At 46.3% G+C, this 20,381-nt stretch overlaps 1 protein-coding gene across 2 annotated transcripts; it reads right to left on the bottom strand.

The window, feature by feature from the left end:
* Positions 1–265: 265 nt before the first annotated feature.
* On the bottom strand, positions 266–19,409 carry LOC109301234 (sulfotransferase family cytosolic 1B member 1-like). 2 transcript variants are annotated; one of them, XM_019522244.1, is made up of 8 exons: positions 19,308–19,409; positions 15,856–16,004; positions 14,098–14,226; positions 13,803–13,900; positions 6,440–6,566; positions 4,948–5,042; positions 1,995–2,175; positions 266–922 (listed from the first exon to the last, which is right to left on the bottom strand). In XM_019522244.1, the coding sequence occupies exons 1-8, from the start codon at positions 19,379–19,381 to the stop codon at positions 810–812; spliced, it is 966 nt and encodes a 321-aa protein (XP_019377789.1). In that variant the 5' UTR covers positions 19,382–19,409; the 3' UTR covers positions 266–809. The 2 variants fall into 2 exon arrangements, with proteins under 2 accessions (XP_019377789.1, XP_019377791.1); XM_019522246.1 differs by lacking the exon at positions 19,308–19,409 and adding an exon at positions 16,089–16,191.
* Between the last annotated feature and the right edge of the window lie 972 nt (positions 19,410–20,381).

The raw sequence follows: 20,381 nt of genomic DNA, 5'->3' as shown, positions 1-20,381 counted from the left end.
GCTTGTTGGAGCAGGCAGCCCATCCCAGGGCTGCAAAGCATTATGGGATGCTGGGGAACCATGAGTTAACTGGAACTGGGAGGGGATCTGGGATAGAAGTTCCATAAACTGATTCAAGCTAAGTCAGTGAAGTCTAATACTACATCCAACCAGGTTTATTGTAAACCAGTTTTGGCCATTTTGAAAGCGGTTTAAGTGCACTGACCTTCTGTTCTGTTACAGGTTTAAACCAGTTTCTGATCACTTAAACTGGTTTATGTGTAACTTCTGTCCCTAGCCATAAAGAGCAAATCTGCTCCCAACAGGGTGAGCATGTAGGTGCCTTCCCAGGACTGTGCAGTCAGCCTGAATCACATCAATTATGTGTATAGATGCACCCACTCTGTAGCAGCAACTGTAAAGAAGGACCAAGTGGGTGATTGGTAGAATAAACAGTAGGGGTGAGGAGGTCAGCCACATGTGCCCCAGTGATGGCTACTTCATCACCACACCCAAACCTAGGTCCATGCCCACAGTGAGACTGGTCAGGATACAGTTCAGCGTTCAACAAGGAGTGAGGTAAAATAGGGTGTATTTGTATGGTAGCTAACTAGGCAGTGAGACTTTCTGCTACTCAGGACTTTCTAAAAGGAACCCCAGACTCTTCCCAGTAACAACATATTGCTGCCTGCCACTGGGACAGAGACATTTCCTGGGGGCTGACCTCTGGTTTTGCAAGGAATGAGGTAGAAAAATAAAAGTTGCTGTCACTGGAAGCCCCACAGAAATCTGGCTTGGATTCGCATCCTGACACGGAGACTCCAGGTACATCAGACCTCTGTTCGGAACCGCAGGGTGGTCCCAGCCATCTTGCCCTCATAGTCTGCATTGAATCTCTCATTCTGGGCCACAGTAAAGTGATTCTTCCAGTCACCAGCAATCCCTGAGATGAGAAAGAGACAATGAAGGAAACAGCAGAGGCCCACATGAGCCAAAGGGGTCGTTTGTAAGAGCAAACTGCAATAAAGCAGAACCTCGCTGAGTGAGAAAGGGCTTCGTTCTGCCCTCAGTGACACTCATCCATGAAGAGCCAACAGATTTATACATGTATAGCTGAGAGGGAAATTTGTCTTTAGGGCCATTGAATGGACACATGTTCCATATACCAGGGCAAGAACTCTAGTTCATTGTATGGAGTACTAATTAGATACAGTACAGGCCCAATTCAACGAGGTACTGATTACCACCCACTCTTACTAGTCACAATAAGAGGGTGCAGGTCCCATTCCATCAGTTAAGGTGTCTAAGTGTCACTTATGTGGGCCTTCGGTATCCCAAGTCACTAAGCGTGATTCAACTGCAGCCCGCAGCTGCCCCAGCAAAGCTAAGATAGATAGCTATGTTCTTTAGACCTCTACCTCCACCTGAGTTCTGCTGGAATGTCATTCCATTCTTGGATACTCAGAAAGACCCTTAAGTCCCCAGTTTCTTGAAAAACCAGACAGAACAACTGACAGAACAACCAGACAGAACAACTGACAAACACCAGTCCATGTAAGCATAGCCAGTAGCCTACTGATATAGCCTCCTATCCTTGAAGTAGGAACCTTGGCTTCTAGACTCATGTTAACCACTGGGAGGTTGTACTCATGTTTCCCTCTTCCCAAGAAAGTGCTCTCAACTACTGGACTGTTCTGTTCTTTCTGATCTCCTACTGAAGCTTAACCACTGAGTGGAAAAGTATGCAAGAATCCTAGAACTAGAAAGAGAAAAAACATGGGATTCTTACTCTGTAGTGTGATGAGACAGGTACTCCCCTTGGAGGTAGGGGGCCTCATTTCAGCTCTCTACTCTCAATACTATTGGTACACTTTATTCATTAACTATTTAATGGTGGGGGAGAAAGAAAGAGCCACCTTTCAAGGCAGTGTAGAAGGGAAACTGGGTGGGGAAACATCTTTTTATGACAACTAAAGAGAAAAATAATGTGTGGTTGTGCTCACACCTATGCTCACCCTTGCGCATGAAAGCGGAGATGCTGTGGTCCATCAGGGAATGTGGGATCTTCCTATAATTGGTGGTGGGATTCTCCTTCATTATGTCAAATGATGTGTGATAGACAATCCTGTCCAGAACCTCCTCTGTCAGGTTTTTCCCCAGGAACTGCATCACCTTCCGAATTTCACGCTTTGGGTCCTACAAAGAGACAGGCAAGTGTTTCATCCAGATGGGGTGTGGTGGGACCCTACTGCTCACCTACTCAGGTGATCAGTGTCACCAAAGGAAAGGGAACCTAAAACTTTTACAGGGTGTCAACAACCTGAAATGTTATATGAATTCTAAACCAGTTGTTCAGCCCTCCAAAAATATATCTGAGCAACCTCTCAACCCAACTTAGCCTTGTACTAAGCAGAGAAAAGACATCCAGTGGATCATGAAAACCTTTCCTTATCACCTTCTCTATCATTAGCATACTCCACAGACAGCCTTAATCTTGGTATTTTCTAACTCTTTTTTGAGTACTTTGCCCCTCAACAATGTTTGCTATGGTAGTTTTCTGTTTCTGCTTGATTTGTTTTGCAATGTCAAGAGAGAGAGAGAGAGATACTAATCCTGGTGCCTAACTCCATAATACTGTAACTTGCTAACTACAGTGGTGCAGAAGGGGAATTTAGGGGTTCAGTCCTCAGTTTGTATAAGGTAATGCAACTGCCTTGTCTACACCAAGAGAGGTGTGTTGATTTATGTCAGCTGAGAATCTGGCTTTTACTCTCCAACTCTGCTGTCTGTATGTCAGCTAAACTTTACTGGAACTTCACAACTTGACACTAATCAGGATTCCTTTTACTGGGGAGCTTTTGGTACAACTCTGCCAATGACTAATTCCATTCCTGATAGTTGAAAGGTGTACTCTGCAGATTTATCCAAATCTCTTCCCCAAATATCCATACCAAGATCAGGTTATCATGACATTTCCAACATTACCCAGTTGCTAGAGACTAAATGGTTCAGAAAGGCATGAACTTTCACAGGCAACAACCTACTTTATCAACATATGAGAAATGGATGACATATAGATTGTCATCCACAAAAGTTCCTGACTCTCTGAACCAGTTAGTTTTTAAGTTGCCACTCCACTGTACCTTTTGTGGACTTCAGACTAACGTGTCTAACCACTTCTGTGTTTGGTTTCTACCGGAGTGGGAATACTGTCCACCTTTCTTTTCCTAGATTATTTCAGTAGTCCCAATTCCTCTCTCAGGTAAAAGCAGAAATTAGAGTGAAAATAAGGAACACAAAAACAACAGCTGTTTCACAACCCCATCAAGGGATATAATTGAAAATAAATGTTGTGGCACATCTCAACTATTTCCCCTTTCTTTAACCAAATATGTCCCAACTTCCCCCTCTTCCTGATCTGAAAAAAAGGACACCATTTTTTGTATGTTGAAAACTATAAGTTATTCCTCTAAAAAAGAAACTGTCTCTTGGTACCCTATAAAGAACACAGTCCCACAAGCCTGTTCTCTAACATGAGCATGAGGAATTGAGGAGCCAGGAAGGTCCAGTGTTTTGGGCACCAGCCTGAGACTAGGACACTTGAGCTTAGTTCCTTGTTCAGCTACAGGTTTCTTGGCCAATGTGATTCCCTCATTGCCTCAGTTTTCCGTATCTAAATGGTGTACTGCATTTTCTCAACCTGTTCTCAACAGGACACTGACAGTCCTCATCCCCCTGCTTTACTAGTGGTAGCTTAGGGTCTTTTTGATGTCCTTGGGGAATATGGCTTGTGCAGCAGGACTGTTTTTAGAATAAGTTAGACGAGGACTTGTGTGGGACGGTGAATGGGGATGATCATGCTTCAAGCAGGGGACTGGACTAGATGACCTCCAGAAGTTCCTTCTAGCCCTACTTTTCTATGATTTGAATGCTTATCTATGTCACTATCACAGATCATGCACCCTTCAGGAGAAGCTTTGCCTCAGGACTCTCCAAGAAGAAGCCTTATTTGGTCTCTCTTTCCTAAAGGACACCCTGAAGCCAGCCCTGGTGTGGCTGCAAAGGTGCAAGTTTCTAGCTTTGAGACCCTGCCTTTTCCCTACCTGGCTTCCTCAGCAATCTGTAGCATGCTGCCCTCCACCCCCAGCAAGCAGAGAGCTCTTCAGCATTTTCATTTTGGTCAGCTGCCAGGAGGGAGGAGGGGGAGCAGAGTGCCAACATCCCCAATGGCACAGCAGGCTGCTCAGCTTCAGGCCTCTCTGTTGTACAACTGCAGTTCCTAGGACTCCACTCTGTCCTTTCTGGAACTGCTCTTTCTCTCCCCAGCTCTCTCAGAGCCTCACCCTTTCTTCTCAGGCACAGCCAGCCATACTCGCAACAAAAATGTCATAAAGCTGTAATATAAACCAGGAAACTAACCTCACCCAATTAAATAAAACATAATGTCAATGTGAACCGATCAGACCCAGATTCTCATCTTTCCCTAAGTGAAAAAGGCATCTAGCTATCCTGCTTAGGAAGCTATTGACAGCAGGCATTAACAGCCAAGCATGCTCACACTAGGCCACCCGTGGTGTTCCCTACAAGAATGGTAGGCCACAGCTCAGCCTACTTAGGTTCTTTGGTCACAATCATGTTATAAGAATAAATATACTTGCAGTTGCGTGGTAAGGGACCCACATAAGTACTCAAGTTAAAGAACATGTGCCTACTCGCACTTTCTTCCAAGATCACTTCCTTCCTCTCTCTGCCTGCTCTACAGAAGCCCATCAATCTCCCTTGTTTCCTTAGACACTCTTCTGCATGGGGGGAGAGTAAGCGTGACTCTCACACTTTCATACCAGCCAAAGTGTTTAAATGTTCTTAGTGCGTCTCATGTATTGATAATGTACTTGAATATACCCACAGACAGGTTTTCCCAGGGTGGCAGGCAGACTGCTGTTCAGAAGGGTCTTGTTGCCCACTCACCTCTTTCATGTCCTCATAGAACACGTAGAGAATGGGGTGGTCCTGCCTCTTCTTCCACCAGCCTTTCACATGGTCATACCAGGAACCATAAGCAACTATATTTAGAGAAAGAGGTATGCAAATACCATCAGAGGCAGAGTGTATTGGATAACAAGGGGCCACAGTCTGCACTAGTATAACTATGCTGGAGTTCATGGTGTGCACATATATCTGAAACTAAATGGAAAACAGGTGTCTGCACACAAACCGCCAGTTCTGCTCATTTGTACATTGGGCTAAGTGCTTTGTTTTTCTGGTTCCAGTGGGTGCATCTACATGAGACGTTACTGCACAGTGGTTACTGCGCAGTTATTTAGTACTTGTATTAGCAAGTACTAAACAAATATGCAGTAACTGGAGTTACTGCGCAGTAGCAACAGCAAACATCTTTTAAGTGACGCTACTGTGTAGTAGCCTAATAATCCTGCACAGTAGCATATTAGCACTGTCTGTGCTGTGATGTGCTACTGTGCAGTATTATTCGGGTACTGTGAAGTCATCGTCTCGTGTGGATGCGCTGAGTGTCAGGTTAAAATCCTTATCTATTCTTCCATGACTGGAACAGAAACTAGATAGCAACCAAATACTGCATGGATACAATTTAGGGTCAGATCCCCAGCTGATGTAAACTGGGTTAGCTTCTTTGAAGTTAACTGGCAAGGTCCCCACATGCTGTATAGCAGCATAACGTTTATCAAAGTCTGTGGGTTAAATCCTCAGCTAGTGTAAACTGGCATCCCTCCCTGGTAGTCAATAGGCCGGAATTCCAGGTAAGACAAGTCAGGAAAGCTGCACTGAAATCAAATGGGTCAGATTCTCAGCTGGTATAAATCAACATAGCTCCAATCAAGGCAGACCAGATAAGGGCTGAGTCTTGGCCCTTAGGTTATATTCAAGGAACATCTGAGCCAGTGGATCCCCGGATGTGCAGATTCTTATGTATGAGTATCCTGTTGTGAAGAGGAGAAGCGATTGGATGGAGACTACTAAACTTACTAGTCTGAGAGGATGGCCTGAACTTCCAAAGACATACAGAATATATTTAAAGGACCCATCATGAATATTCTTAGCAAGAGGGAGAAATTGTGTGTGAAGACTTTTTCTTATATATAGAATATATTATCTATATGTAGAAAAAAGTCTTCACACACAATTTCTTCCTCTTGATATGAATATTCATATATTCAATATATATTCATATATTTTGTATGTCTTTGGAAGTTAAAGGCATCCTCTCAGACTAACAAGTTTGTATATATCTGTCTATATAGATAGATATAGATATCTATATCTATCTATCTATCAATCTATTTAGATAGATAGATATGGATATCTGTATCTATTTATCTATCTAGAGATAGATAGATAGATAGATAGATAGATAGATAGATAGATAGATAGATATACTGCTAATGCCCCAGGGGCACAAATTTGCAACAGACACCACACTCACCTCTGCCCGCCATGTATTTCTCGAAGTATTCCTCCCAAGTCCCCGGGTTTGGCTCCAGTTTGTTCATCAGGTCGAAGTGGTAAAAGGAGACAGCTACATCCTTGGCATTCCGGGCAACATAGATCACCTGGGGCAGGGAGAGGAGAAGAATCAGTGTTGCCTCTGTGACCTTCAATAGCTCTGGAATTGGATTATCAAAGGAGTCCCTGGCACCTAACTCCCATAGAGTCCATTCAAAATCCCAGTCCTACTGCCAGGGATGCAATCTGTGGCTCATGGCCACAATGAAGACTGTCAAGCATTTGAGTGTCCCTGGACACCATAAGCTGAGGGCAGAGGACCAGATTGTTAAGGACTGGGCTGACAACTGGAAGCAGCTAATCCTGACTCATCATAACATTTTATACTGTGTGAACTGAATGTAATGTCTGTAATTTGAAAGTGTGACAGCAGAGGGAGCAGCCTTGCTGACTGGATTTGGACTACAAATCCCAGCAGTCCCCAAAGGGAACAGTCTTGCAGAATTGGGCTGACTACAATAGACTGCAGCCCCCAGAGACACTGGGGTCAGGAAGACAAAGGGAGAGGAAGCAGGAAACAGTGGCAGAGTGTGGGAAGCAGTGGCAGAGCGCAGGATACAGCAGCAGATGGAAACACATGGGTGGAGATCCAGGAGTACTGGCAGAGCTGGAACTGCGGACTATAGCAGTGGGACCAGGGACATTGAAGCATGTGCAAATGGCAGTTGAGCGCTTTGGGGCCAGAGGCTGGTTTAGAGCACACCTGGAGGTGTGGGAGGTTTTTTGAGTATATCTACCATGGTGGTGTTAGTGCTCACTACCTGTTACCTAGTTCCTAAATGTATGTACCTTAATGTTAATGTTTATTTACCTGTACCTGTTCCTTTCTCCTTAGCGCATTGGCTTGTGACCCTAACCTCTAGCATTTTTATATAAGAATGGGAACTTCTCTTTTTGACTTCCTGTGCAAGTTCCTGGGGTTGCAGGGTTGGTACAACTGGTGGCATTGGTGCAATTAGTGTTCACAGGCTATAATGCAATGAGCAAACTGCTGCAGGAGTGTATAGATTTTGTTGTGTGGGTATTTGATCTGAGGTGATAAGTACCCCAGAGGAGGGAAACACCCACCCCCCTCCCACCTAATGCCTTGAGGTCAATATTCAATCCAGCATCCTTTAGTGGGGAACAAGAATGGGATGACTGGTTTGAAAAGCTTGAAATGGCAGCTAAGTTAAATGGGTGGGACAGGGCCACCAAACAAAAATCATTGAGCATGTTACTCATAGGGAGGGCCAGGGAGGTTTACCATGGGCTCTGCTGTGAAGCCAAGCGGGATTACCAGCACCTGATAAGAGCCCTCAGGAATGCTTTGCAACCAGGTGCAGATCCTGTTTGAGACCATGGCACTTTCCTTAATCAAAAGAATATAGCAGCAGAGTCAGCTTAAGAGTTTGGCATGGCCCTAAGATGATTAGCCATGTTGGCCTTCCCATAAGTCAGCCCAGAGGAGAAGGTACGCTGGCCTGTCACCATTTTGTTAGCAATGCCTTCAGTGGGGAGGCACAGGCTCAACTTTGGCTGGGAAAGCACCAGCTTCTGGACAAGGCTATAAAGCTAGCCACTGAGATAGAACTGGTAAAAAAGCTGGGGGCTCTAGGTACCCAGGACACCAAAGCAAGGGTACGTGTGTATGCCGAGGAGAAGTCAGCAGTATCCATTCCAAAACTGGAACCATTAGCTTTGCAAACAATGATGGAGACATTGAAGGAAATCCAGAGCGAACTGGACAAACTCAAGAAGAGTATGGACACTCAGTCCCAAATCAGACATGCCAGTAAATGCCCCCCCCAGGACCACAGTGGCTGGGGTCTCATCAGGAGGCTGCTGGTGGATGTTGGCACTATGGCAGCCGTGATCGCTTCCAGAGGGAATGCCCAGAGAGAAGGTGGCATTCTGGACATGGAAACTAAAATGGGCAGTGGAGAGGGGCCTATCCACTGCTTGTAAATACAGAGGCTCACAGGATGAGGTGGTAATTATTGGTATCATGAGATTGGGATATTACCTAGAAGGGAAGCTAGGAGAGGATTCTTGCCAATTCCTTCTAGATTCAGCTGCCCAGGTATCCACTGTACATAGCCAGGTATGGGAGCAAACTACAGCAGAGACAGAGAGCCTTCAACCTTGTGAACTAGTGGTCAAAACAGGCAATGGAGAAGTGCTCCCTATTCTGAGAGACTGGAGTGCTGATGTGGACTTCCAAGGCCTGTAGCTGCCATGTAAATTCCTCATAGCAAAGGATGCCAATCAAGATACCTTATTAGGCACCAACTTCCTAAAAATATTTCATGTCACTATGAATTTTGCAGATTGATTTTGTTCCTTTCTGGGAAAGTGTTTCCTCCTGTACGCCACAGATGGCCAAACAGAAGTATGTGAAGTTATAGTGAAGAAGAATCTAACAATACTTCCTCTAAGTGAGATGATGATCACTGGCAAACTGAAGAGATGGTGTTGTGAAGAAGAGGAGATCTTATTTAAACCTAAGCTCAATGAGGGATCAGGATTCCTAATGGGAATAGCAATGGGTAAGAGCCACAACGGTGAAATCCCAGTGCATGTTGCCAACATATTGACAAAGCCTCAAGTCACATATCAAGGCACTGCAATTGGGATGTTTGATACGGGGGTGGCTGTCCTGCAGGCAGACTCTGGGGCAGAGAAGTTGGTTGCTATAAGGGTACTGAGCACAGACAAGAACTATCATCTTGGAGAACCAGGTGATAACCTCCAGTGGGCTGCAGGAAAATTGGAAGACAAGTTCAAGTTGAGTCTCTGTGACCTGGAAACTGAGCAAGTGAGGGCAGTGCAGGAAGTCCTACTGGAGTATGCAGATATACTCAACCTAGGAGACCATGATCTAGGGCAGGGGTTGTCAACTGGGGGTACTTGGTAAAGCCCCAGGGGGTACGCACAGGCAGGCGGGGATGGAGCACTGCCACCACCCAGGAGCACAGCCAGAGGAGGAGGCAAAGGGAGCAGCACCCCTCTGCAGGCCACACAGGCACTGCCCAGCCAGCCAGATGCACAGTGGGGAGCATGCAGCCACCACCCTGCACTGCCACTGCTCCATGTCCAGCCACCAGGGGTAAACTTATTTAAAAAGGTTGAAAACCCCTGATCTAGGGCATACAGGCCTGGCAAAGCACTGGATCAACACTGACAGTGCCAGACCTGTCAAACAGGGGCCTACAAGAGTACCCATTCATTACCAGCAGGAGTTTGACCAACAGCTGCAAGAGATGAAAGAAAGAGGCATCAACCAGGCCCTCTGTCAGCCTATGCGCTGCCCCTGTGGTGTTGGTGCAGAAGAAGTGTGTGTTGGGGGGGTGAGGGTCTGTGGGCATTGCCACAGACTGAATAACGTTACTGTTAAGCATGCCTATCCCTTACTTTGGATTGATGACATGCTAGACCTCCTGGCCAATGCCCGATAATCATTTTCTACCCTTGATCTGCATAGTGGGTACTGGCAAGTAAAAGTGTACCCAGAGCACAGAGCCAAGACCACTTTTCGCACTAGGAAGAGACTTTTGGATATACAGTGGATATCCTGGCTGGTGTACTTGGATGATATCACTGTGATAGGCTGAACCTTTCAGGAGCGCCTGTGGAAAGTGAAAACAGTGCTTAAGAAGCTGAAGGAGGCCAATCTAAGAAGCCTTTTTGTCAGAAAGGCTGCCAAATGTCAGATTTTCTGAAAGGAAGTGAACTTTTTGGGATATGTGATCTCCACGGAGGTGGTAGGCCAAATCCAGAGAAAGTGGAAGGTGTTAAAACCTGGCCAGGACCTCAAAATGTAAAACAACTGTGCTGCTTTTTGGGTCTTGCCTATTATAGGAGATTTGTGGCACATTTCACTACTATTGCAGGCCCATTACATAAGCTCTCCAATATGACGAAGTTAATTTGGACTAAGGAATTTCAAGATGCGTTTCTAGAACTAAAATGGTGGTTGATGTCATCCCCTATCTTAGCATACCCTGACCCTCAGTTATCCTTCTCATCAGACAGTAATGCAATTGATGTTGGCATCAGAGCTATTTTGTCACAAGTTGAAGGAGGTCAGGAAAAGGTGATAGCGTATAGAAGCCAAACCCTAAACAAAGCTGGATGCCAATATGCAATTACAAGAAAGGAATTGCTCACTGTGGTGACCTTTAGCAAACATTTTCAACACTTCCTCCTAGCGAGATGAATCACATTAAGAACAGACCATGGTTCTCTCGGGTGGCTACACAATTTTCAATAACCTGAAGGACAACTGGCTAGGTGGTTGCAACAGGCTAGCCAAGTTCAACTATGGACAGCAGCATCAGAATACCGATCCCTTGTCTCATAGGCCTCCCACAGTGGAAGCTGAACTTAAAGTGGAGGTGGTGGGGGACAGCCACTATAAGCAGAAGAGACAGCCCAGAGTGAACCAACTCCAAGGACAAGGGAGGTGACAGGGTTGGCAGACTAGTGTGCAAAACGCTGGCCGGAAATGCTGAAATTGAGAAACTGCTAAGGTAAAAAGGTGGAAGGAAATCAATAGCGAGGAGTTGCCTGAGAAAGGGCAGCAGCATCCATGCCTAAAGTGATACTAGATAATGTGGCCTTAGTTTAGCCTTAGACAAGGAGTACTGGTGCAAAAACTTCTAAAATCGGCCCAAGGACTCAAGTGTATTTGAATAGCGGTACCTGAACAGGAAAATACCAACAATTAGGGGGGCATTTAGACATGGAGAAAATCTTGCACAAGGTCCAGTCGCAGAATTTCTAGTTAGTCTAGAGAAAATCTGTCAGAGATTTGTGTACGTCATGCAAAGTCTGCCTTGAAAAGCAATGAAGAGTAACCCCAGGGCCTCCATTGTCTCCATGCAGGCTGGACAGCCCCTGGAAAGGACAGCCATGGATATTCTGGCTCTCCTACCCACAACTCCACATGGAAACAAGTATGTCTTAGTAGTAGCTGACTATTTTTCCAAGTGGGCAGAAGTGTACCCTCTCCTTGATCAGGAGGCTCAGACTGTGGCAAAGGTTTTTGTTGAGAGAGATTCATGTGCTACTATGGTGTGTGTCAACTCCTCCACACTGGCCAAGGGAAAAATTTTGAATCTCAACTTTCACCGCACGTGACCTTTTGGAAATCAGCAAAACCCACACAACACCATATCACCCCCAATCTGATGGGTTAGTGGAACAGTCTAACCATACTCTGATTGACATGCTGTCCTCCCTGATCAAAGGCAATCAGATGACGCGGGATGAGGTCCCTTATGTCATGAGGGCCTACTGGAAGAGTGTGCAGTCATCTACAGGGTATACAACATATATGGTGTTGTTTGGACAGGACATCTGCCTCCCTGTTGATGTTATCTCTGAAATAAATATATTGGAGGAATTTAACAACCCATCTGAGTATAAAGGTGACAGGATACCTAAGTTCAGTTAGCCAAGCTATTAAGAAACATCAGGCTGCAGCCACACACAGGCAAAAAGAGTACTATGACCTTAGGGCAAGGGTGGGAAAAATATGGCCTGCAGGCTGGATCCAGCCAACCAACTGATTGTATCCCACTTGCAGGTGGAGTAGCCATGAACTAATGGGATCCATGCAGTAGGTGACTGCGGCTGCTGCATGATGCCCGGTGGGCAGGGCTGTTTCCATCATGCTGGATGAGTGGGCAGCACTGCTTCTGCCCAGGGCTAATGCAGTGGTGTCAGCTGTGGACCCAGGCAGATGCCCCAGTCCCCACCAGGAACCTGCCATCCTCTCCACAGCTGATGCCAGCACCCACCCAGGGCTGTTTCTAGCACATCAGGCAGGTGCTGGCATAAGCTGCAGACACGGCCGGCAGGTTCTGGGTCGGGGTGAGGATCAGGGCATGCTGTAGCTCTGGGAGAAGTAGGGATCAAGGTGTGCTGCAGCTCTGAGCAGGGTGGGGATTGAGGCAACCTGCAGCTGTAGGTAGGGTGGGGATTGGGACATACTGCAATTCTGGGCGGTGATCAGGGGGTATGGGGATCAGGGAGAGAGAGAAAATGGAGTCCAGCTAAAATAATTGCCCACCCCTGGCTTAGGGAGTTTTGATGAGTTGTTGTGGGCCGTGGGGCAGAGGGGTGGAGGGTGCTGTCCTGGTATGGTGGAGCCAGGGGGGCGATGCTGACCCAGCCTGCAACAGCTCACCAAACCTGCCTAAGTGACACTCCAGCCCAAATAATTGCCCACCCCTGCCTTAGGGTCAGGTTTATGAACTGAGGGAATTGGTGTGGGTACAGAACCAGACCAGGAGTGGGGACAGTGTCAAAAATTTGGTGAAATGTTCAAGGCTCTTACACTGTCATCAGGAAGTTTTCTGAGGTGCTCTATGAGCTAGCAAGCAGGCCCAGCAGACGGACATCAGTAGTATCCTGTAATCAGATGAAACCCTATGTGTGCTCAGAGAGCAGAGAACCTGGCCACAAAGGGAGTTGGGGAGGTCTGCTCGCCAACAGCCAAGATGATTCCAGGGCCTTCGTAACCGAACGTTCACCAATACAGGCCCAATAGGGTGCTGCCAGAGGCTGCTTCTAGATCCAGAAATGTAGGGTGGGGTCCATGGCCTGATGAAAATGAAGATGGCAAGGACAAACCAGTACAGGGGGCAAGAGCAGGACTGTGTACACTGGAGGGTACATAAAACCAGAGCTAGTGGGGGCCCCACTCCTGAATTCCTAGGTAGACCACAGAGAAAGCAAAGACCTCCCAGGTGGCTTAGTGACTACATGGTGTAAGCATGACAGCAGGACCAGAGAGTGCTCTGGAGATGTAGGAGGGTTTAAGGCTCCTTGAGTGTATGTACCACAGTGTTAGTACTCACTGTTACTTAGTTCTTAAGTGTATGTACCTTAATGTTAATATTTATTTAACTGTACCTGTTCTGTCCTCCTAAGCTCATTGGCTTGTGACCCTAAACCCTAGCATTTTCTATATACAGTGGGAATTGCCCCTTATGGCTTCCTGTGTCAGTTCCTGGGGTTGCAGGATTTGGTACGACAGCTTTTCCACTGCCTTCTTCTGTGCTTTCAGGCAGGTCATTTTTTCTCTCTGCTTCCCCTTCTGAAACCTAGGCAGAGCAGTAACATACATGGCAGCCCCTGTAACCCATTGTGCATGCCCCTTGGAGGTGGGAAGAAGAACAAGCCCTTGCTCAGGTTTGGTTGGGAAACACCACTGAAGGCAAAGGCATGATGCAGGGAACCCCAGTGGTCCCCCATCATGCTGTTCTTGAGAAGGCAGGATCACTGCATCTGGTTACCTTGCAGCCATTCTCCCAGAAGGACTTGGGTAGGAGGTGGACTGGCAAGTGGGTCTTCACTTTGCGAGGAGACGGCATCTTGGCCAGTTGCTCTGTGCCTGTGAAGCAGATTTCCAAAGAGATAACTCCTGATGAGGGGCAAAGGACTAAAGATAATATTCTTCAGGGTATCCCAGCAGCCTAAATACCTAAGACCTATGAAGAAAGTCCATCTTTCCTCTCCTGAGCTGCAGGCCATCTGTACCAAATATGTGAGGCTTTGTGTGTAGTCACATAACAGTAGTGTCCAGCTTACCTGCTGGCCTCTTTCCAGGGTGAGCAAATTCCAGCATGGGCACTCTGTTGGTGATTACAGCCTGCCTGCATTTTTCATGATCACCATCATTCAGGATCATGTCCACAATTTCACTCATCCATGTGGTGCCTGGAAGCAAAGAGCAAGTGGAAAACCTCAGACAAATATCAGGCTTACCTACCCAAGAACACTCAAGGAAGACCTGAGCCCACAGATTTCCCAGCAAACCAACAGAAATCACCCTGCTTCACATCTTTGCTGTGATCTTGTGTATCTGTCTCTCTCTCTCATACTAGCTTGAGGTTGGACAGAGATGGAATCTCTTTAATTTGCTACAACACATGATCTTTTGCCATCATTCACAAATAAAGTTACTGCAGGCAAGATTTCACCTTGAGACCACACCCTGTCCCAGCGATTGCAGGCAGCCTCTCCTAAGGTCAGACAATGGCTGGCTTGTTTTCCTTTTTAAGCTTGCAAAACACAGAGGAAAGCACAGTTCCTGCCCTTCGGGGTTTACTACGAGTATGTATATTCCTTGGTAACATGCAGTACATCAGCCTCTGTTGACCACTGGGCCCACCCTGTAAGAGTTCTGATACTGCCCATCCTCCCAGGCAGGCCCCCGTTTAATGCCTTTTAGCCCTTGCTGTCTTCCCTCTGAGAGCCATGGCATACCACAATGCTACTGCAGCAAGGATTGTTGTCTTCTCTGTCAAGGGCTGAACCTCTTCTGTCTCATGCAGAGCATTGCAAGACACTTTGTTTTGAAAGCTGGGCCAGTATTTTGAATGAATTGACAACCATCCAACCTACCAAGGGCCCAAGGGGAAAAGTCTTGATTTCCAATTCCTTCTTGTCAGAACAGACCTGGGATTGCAATTCAAACGCTGGCTCTGCTGCCCCTACTCACACTGGGAAACGTTTCCCTCTGTGAACCTTCCATGGTGGGAAAGCCCTACATTGCATAAGTAACAATGAGAGTAGCCATTCTTAAATATGCAAAAAGGCAAGCGAGGTGCCTTTGTCTGCCAGAAAAATGATAAATGAACTGCCTGAGTCAGGCAAGACTTCATCCCTTCCTGACTCCAGAGATCTGCCAAACTGTTGGGCCACCTGTATGTACTTCCCACTTCTGATTTTTTTTTGTTTGTAAACCCTGGTCTCTGAGGCCCTACACTGCCAGTCCTCCAGGTCCCAGCTGTGTCTCTGCTTAATCATGGTGGACCAACACAAATGAGCATGATAAGAGCTGAGCTGAGCATGAGGCTTTGCCAAAGGCCTGCCTTCACAACCCAGAAGGTGCTATAATGGCCTTCAGACCTGACTCTCCACCACAGCCAGATGCAGACGATATAGAGGCCCCCATGATGGCCCAATAAAGTCCTGAACCTGGTTTTATGCTTGGTGTGAGGGAAATGCCCATTACTCTCCCTTGGTGGGAAGTGCTTGAGATATTCATGTTTGGGAAGCCATAGGCTGCAGAGCAATCAGTTAAGAAAGGAATGTAGCCCAATCCAGATGGGTACAGACTCCAAGAGAAAGGGGTGGGTTCCAGTGGTTGACTGGTGGGGAGGGTGCTACATCACATTGGAGAGGGGTCTTATGCATTAACACTAGCAGCAGCCGTGAATCAACGGAGCTGGTTTTCTGTGTGGTGGGAAACTGATGGGCCTCAAAAGCAGATCCATCAACAATTCCAGAACCCAGTTTCACACAGTGCTTTTCCCCCTAAACGTTAAGACCACGACAACTCACCAGACCTGGGGTATGTGGCTATCACAATGTCTTCTGGCCTGCTCTGGAAATTGTCGATCCTTTCCCAGTTGAAGGAAAATGCACATACCATTGGGATGCCATGGACTATTGGACAGTCCTGTCGAATGTACTTTTCTTCATCTGACATCCTACAGGGGGAAAGAGTTTAACAGAATATAAACAGAAAGAGGAAGAGCAGGGAGAGCCACTGGCTGAGAAAACGGTTCACCTACCCAGTGTTTCCAAACACGGAGGGAAGCACAGTAGGGCTCTTTAATTGCGGTCACTGGCCCATCCCTGTTGTCACTGGTTAAGTGTGTATGTCCTTGACTGGGCCTCCATATAAAGCAGAGGCAGCAATGACAGTTTTATACCAAACCATATTTTATAACTCCAGTTAACAAACCACAGTGCCTTACGAAAGAGATCATAGTTCAGCTTTCTTATCCTCTTTGATACAGTGCAGCAACTGTTAGTACAGGCTTTTACAAGCCTCCCTCAGCAAAAGCAAACAGCCTTTTTCAGGCAATACAGTCTTGGTACTTGCTCCTCATTGCCAGATAATTGCTAGTAAAGGTTGGAGAGAGGAGCGTGTAAACCAATGATTGTAAGGGGCAGGGCCCATTAAATGTTCTTCTTGGGTAGGGGTCAAGTGTAAATGATCAAAGGCATTCACAATAGATACTGAGAGGATGGAGGGCCATGTGATACAGACATAAGACTGGGATCCAGGAGACCTAGATTCTGTTTTCCATGGTGCCTTGGACATGTTGTTTGACCCTGGACAAGTCACTATGGGTAGAAACCTGTTTTACTTTATGCACCCGTGGCACTTACCCAGCCACATAAGTGTCATTTTTTACATTTATGCACAGTTTACACACTGTACAAAATGACCCTCATACACTTTAGCCTGATAACCCAGGAAGTGGGGGGCGAGGTTCCAGGTCCCTCTTACCCAAAGAGGGCTTGAACTTCCATGAGCCTGATTTTCTAGCACAAAGCTGTAACCAGCAGGTCACAGGTTCAACCTAACCCACTACCTTCTCCAGCCCTCCCTTTGAAACCGAGCACTGAATGTTGCACATAATATTCCCTGGATAAAATGGAGCAAGAGGGTGGGGGGAGGGGTCTGCATTATTGGGTTTCCTTTTTTATCCTTGAGCATCAGCCATCAGCTTACAAACTAGTCAGAGGGGACCAGCAGGCATTGGGGAAGTCCCTGTTCCCCCGAGCACTACCAGGAGTGACCAGGAATAATGGTCACAAGCTGGCAGAGGGTAGATTTAGGCTAGATATCCGGAGGCACTACTTCACGGTCAGGGCGGCTAGGATCTGGAACCAACTTCCAAGCGAAGTGGTGCTGGCTCCTACCCTGGGGGTCTTTAAGAGGAGGCTAGATGTACACCTTGCTGGGGTCGTTTGACCCCAGCACCCTTTCCTGCCATGGCAGGGGGTCGGACTAGATGATCTACTCAGGTCCCTTCCAACCCTAGAAACTATGAAACTGTCTCACTAAGCCACGCAACTTACTGCTTATTTGTGTCTTGCTGGCTTCCTGTCTGAGCTGCCAAGTGGGTAGCTTCAAAAGGAGCATTAGCTAAGGCTTAGCCTATAGCCTAGTGGTTGGAGCAGTGTCCTGGCTTGTCAGAGACACGCAAGCTCAAACCCTCCTTGATTGAATGGGTGTTGTAGGACCTGTATCTCCTGGATGTGGGCCCTGGTGACTCAGTGTGGGATGTGGGACTAGACTACAGAAGAGCTCAGTGGTCTTGGGCCTTTGCCAGGTACAGTTCATGACTTACACTTGCCCAGGACATGTGCATATACCTGCCGTGCTAGAGCACAGCCTTATCTGCATGCTCAGTTACCATATGGAAGCTTATTCATCCACATGGCACATACACAGACTATGCATAAGCACCAAACATAGCCATTATGTGACTGGGCAACTATCATTTGAGTGCCTAAAATGAGAAGATTCTGCCCCAGAGCTCTGTGTCTCAGTTCCCTTCTCAATAAAAAAGTATAATCACACTCCTTTTTTGCCTGCTGAGATTGTGATCTCTTTGGGGCTCTATGTAACTGCAGATTGTAATTTATTTGTAAAGAACTCAGCTCACTGGGGCCTTGAATTTGGTTAAGGTCACAGAGGAAAAATAACACTAATAGTTACTATAAGCATCCTCCTTAAAATATGCTTTTCTTTTATTTTGCACAGGCTGCTTCTTGGCACTTTCGTCAAGTGAAAATGAAAGATAATACCTTTTTCTAGGCTCACTACTCCCATACAACTGGGCACACTCTGTAGCTTCAACCCAAGAGCAGAATCACTTCAGCCAGTGAAGTGCAGTCTTTCACCCTAGATATGCACAGCTTGGAATGACTTATTTCTGCAGACTCCAAAGAAGAAGGAGGACTTCATCAAGGGGTGGAGGACCAGGAAGGACTCCAATGAGGTGTGGTACCAAGATGTACACCCAAGGTAGGACAACACTGAGTGCTTCTGAATATCTCACTCCCTGAGTTTTGTGAACTCTGGCGTTCAAAACTGCATTACATAATGCATAAAGGAGAATAACCAAATAGCCAATATAACTCAGTTACCTGCACCCAGTCAGTGACCATTGGTCTATTTGCCAACACCCAGCACTAATCAGAAATAAAATGCCTTGCCCAGCTGACATGTTGAACTGTGCAGCAAGGCTGTCACCAACATAAGCAGAATGAACACGCAGCCAATGGCATTACAAACTTTAAGCAGTAGAGAAAGCTTACTAGTTAAAATTAACAACAGTAAACATTGTTCCTGAACATTTGTATTTATGTTTAGAGGGGTCAGGTCCTACTCGGCCTCAAATCAGCTGCCCGTGAAACAAACCCTCTTGAGTCATCAGCTGTGTAACTTTGCATCTGCTGCTTATAAATCCTGTGAATCTCCACAGGAAGGAAGATGAAAGTGAAAAATGTAATTTGGTCTATACAGCCTTTATTTTCCTTTGAGAAGAGGAAATAAGGAATAGTTTAGTTTCTCCTCAAAAATGATCACAGTACAGAAGTTGTTGAGCGAACAGCATGTAGAGAAAGCCAACAAAAAGGAAAGAGAGGTTAGAAATCAATAAGATATCTGCAATTTCAAGTTTTGGGTTCACATATAAATTGTCATAGAATTTGTATAATCCTGGCCCCTTTCCAAAGACCTCAGCTTGGAGTCTTCACCCTGACACTTCTATACACTCAAAATAAATCAAGATCTGAAGCAAAGTCTCTGACATTACAATCCCGTCTTATGACACATGGTATCTCCTTCCCCTGTACATCCACCTCCCTTTCCCCGCTCTTCAGAGGGGGGAACTCTGCAGCCTGTGCATTGCAGGCTTTCTACAACAAAATATTTAATATAAAAAATGCCTGGTGACAGCAGCAATGCAGAGTCAAAGCCTCCCCTTTACCTTTCTCCTGTGGCACTGCTCTCTTGGGAAGAAAGAAGTGTTCTGTGCAAACTAGCATGATTTCCACAGGACATAGAGGGCGGTTGCCTATAGACAGCAATATCATTAGAAACTCTCTGGAGTTCAGCCAAGGAAACTAAAGTCCCCCGCCTTATGTAAGCTGTGTATTCAAAGGGGAGGAGCCTGGGAGTGGAGCAAAGCTGGGCTGAGACCTGGCATGGGACAAATTCAGTTTGCTGAAGTTCTCCAGAGTGAGAACAGCTGGGAAGAGACAAGAGACAGATTCACTTGTGTTTCCAAGGCTGGTCCACATCAGGGACTAAGGAGTGAATATATTCTCTCTGGGAATCTAGTGGTGCTACTGCCAGCCAGGATACAAAGCCAGCTGGCATGTCACCTCTCCCAGACACCTTTGGGGATCCCTGGCAGTAATGAATACAGTAAAAGGAAGAGGTAGAGTTGCAGCTTGTAGATGAGGGTGTCTGCATCTGCACCTCAGTAGCCTAAATAGGGGCAGGCAAGTGGGACTGTCAACCTAGAGAGGGTGCAAGAAAAGTAGCCATGATTGCTGCCCAGGGCACAAAGTTTCCTGGTCATGCCTCTGGTACATCTCCACATACTTCTGACATGCACATCCATGAGAAATGAAGGATCTTTAGGAGGCAAAGACATTGTAGCTACCCCTGGCTCTTAGTTCTGTGTTTTCCTTCTAGTGAACCCAGAGCATCAGCTGGTGTGTGCTTTGGTTTGGGCATAGCAGGAATTCCTGAAACCTGTGGTGTGAAATATGCCGGTTCATCCCCAGCTTTTTAGCTTTCCTAGATCTAGAAGATAAATGTGGTTGGATACAGTTTACAAGGCTTCAAAATAAGACCTTAAAATCTGAGGCTACACTTCTAAGTGCAGGTTGCTACTGCTTGCAAACAAAAACAGTGCAAACAACAATATTGGCCACAAGGTGATTCTGATGGGGGTCTTACAGTGCTCTGTGACATTATCACAAGTTTTTTGATAGTTGATGTTTTTATTAAAGTGATGGTGCTGGGGTGGGTCGGTTGTATGATTATTCATCTC

This window comes from Gavialis gangeticus, unplaced genomic scaffold (assembly GCF_001723915.1).
Source record: "Gavialis gangeticus isolate Ggan-Ray unplaced genomic scaffold, GavGan_comp1, whole genome shotgun sequence".
Taxonomy (NCBI): Eukaryota; Metazoa; Chordata; order Crocodylia; family Gavialidae; genus Gavialis; species Gavialis gangeticus.
The sequence above is the reverse complement of the archived record's forward strand: the minus strand, read 5'-3'. Positions and strand labels throughout refer to the sequence as shown.

Bases quoted from the DNA above. Each gene is read 5' to 3' on its own strand.
- LOC109301234 (XM_019522244.1), bottom strand. From the start codon at position 19,381: ATGTCCTGTGGAAATCATGCTAGTTTGCACAGAACACTTCTTTCTTCC. The intron at 5,043-6,439 runs GTGAGTGTGGTG...CTCTAAATATAG, and splicing joins GAAATACATGGCGGGCAGAG to TTGCTTATGGTTCCTGGTAT. The intron at 923-1,994 runs GTGAGCATAGGT...TTCTCATCTCAG, and splicing joins CTCCGCTTTCATGCGCAAGG to GGATTGCTGGTGACTGGAAG.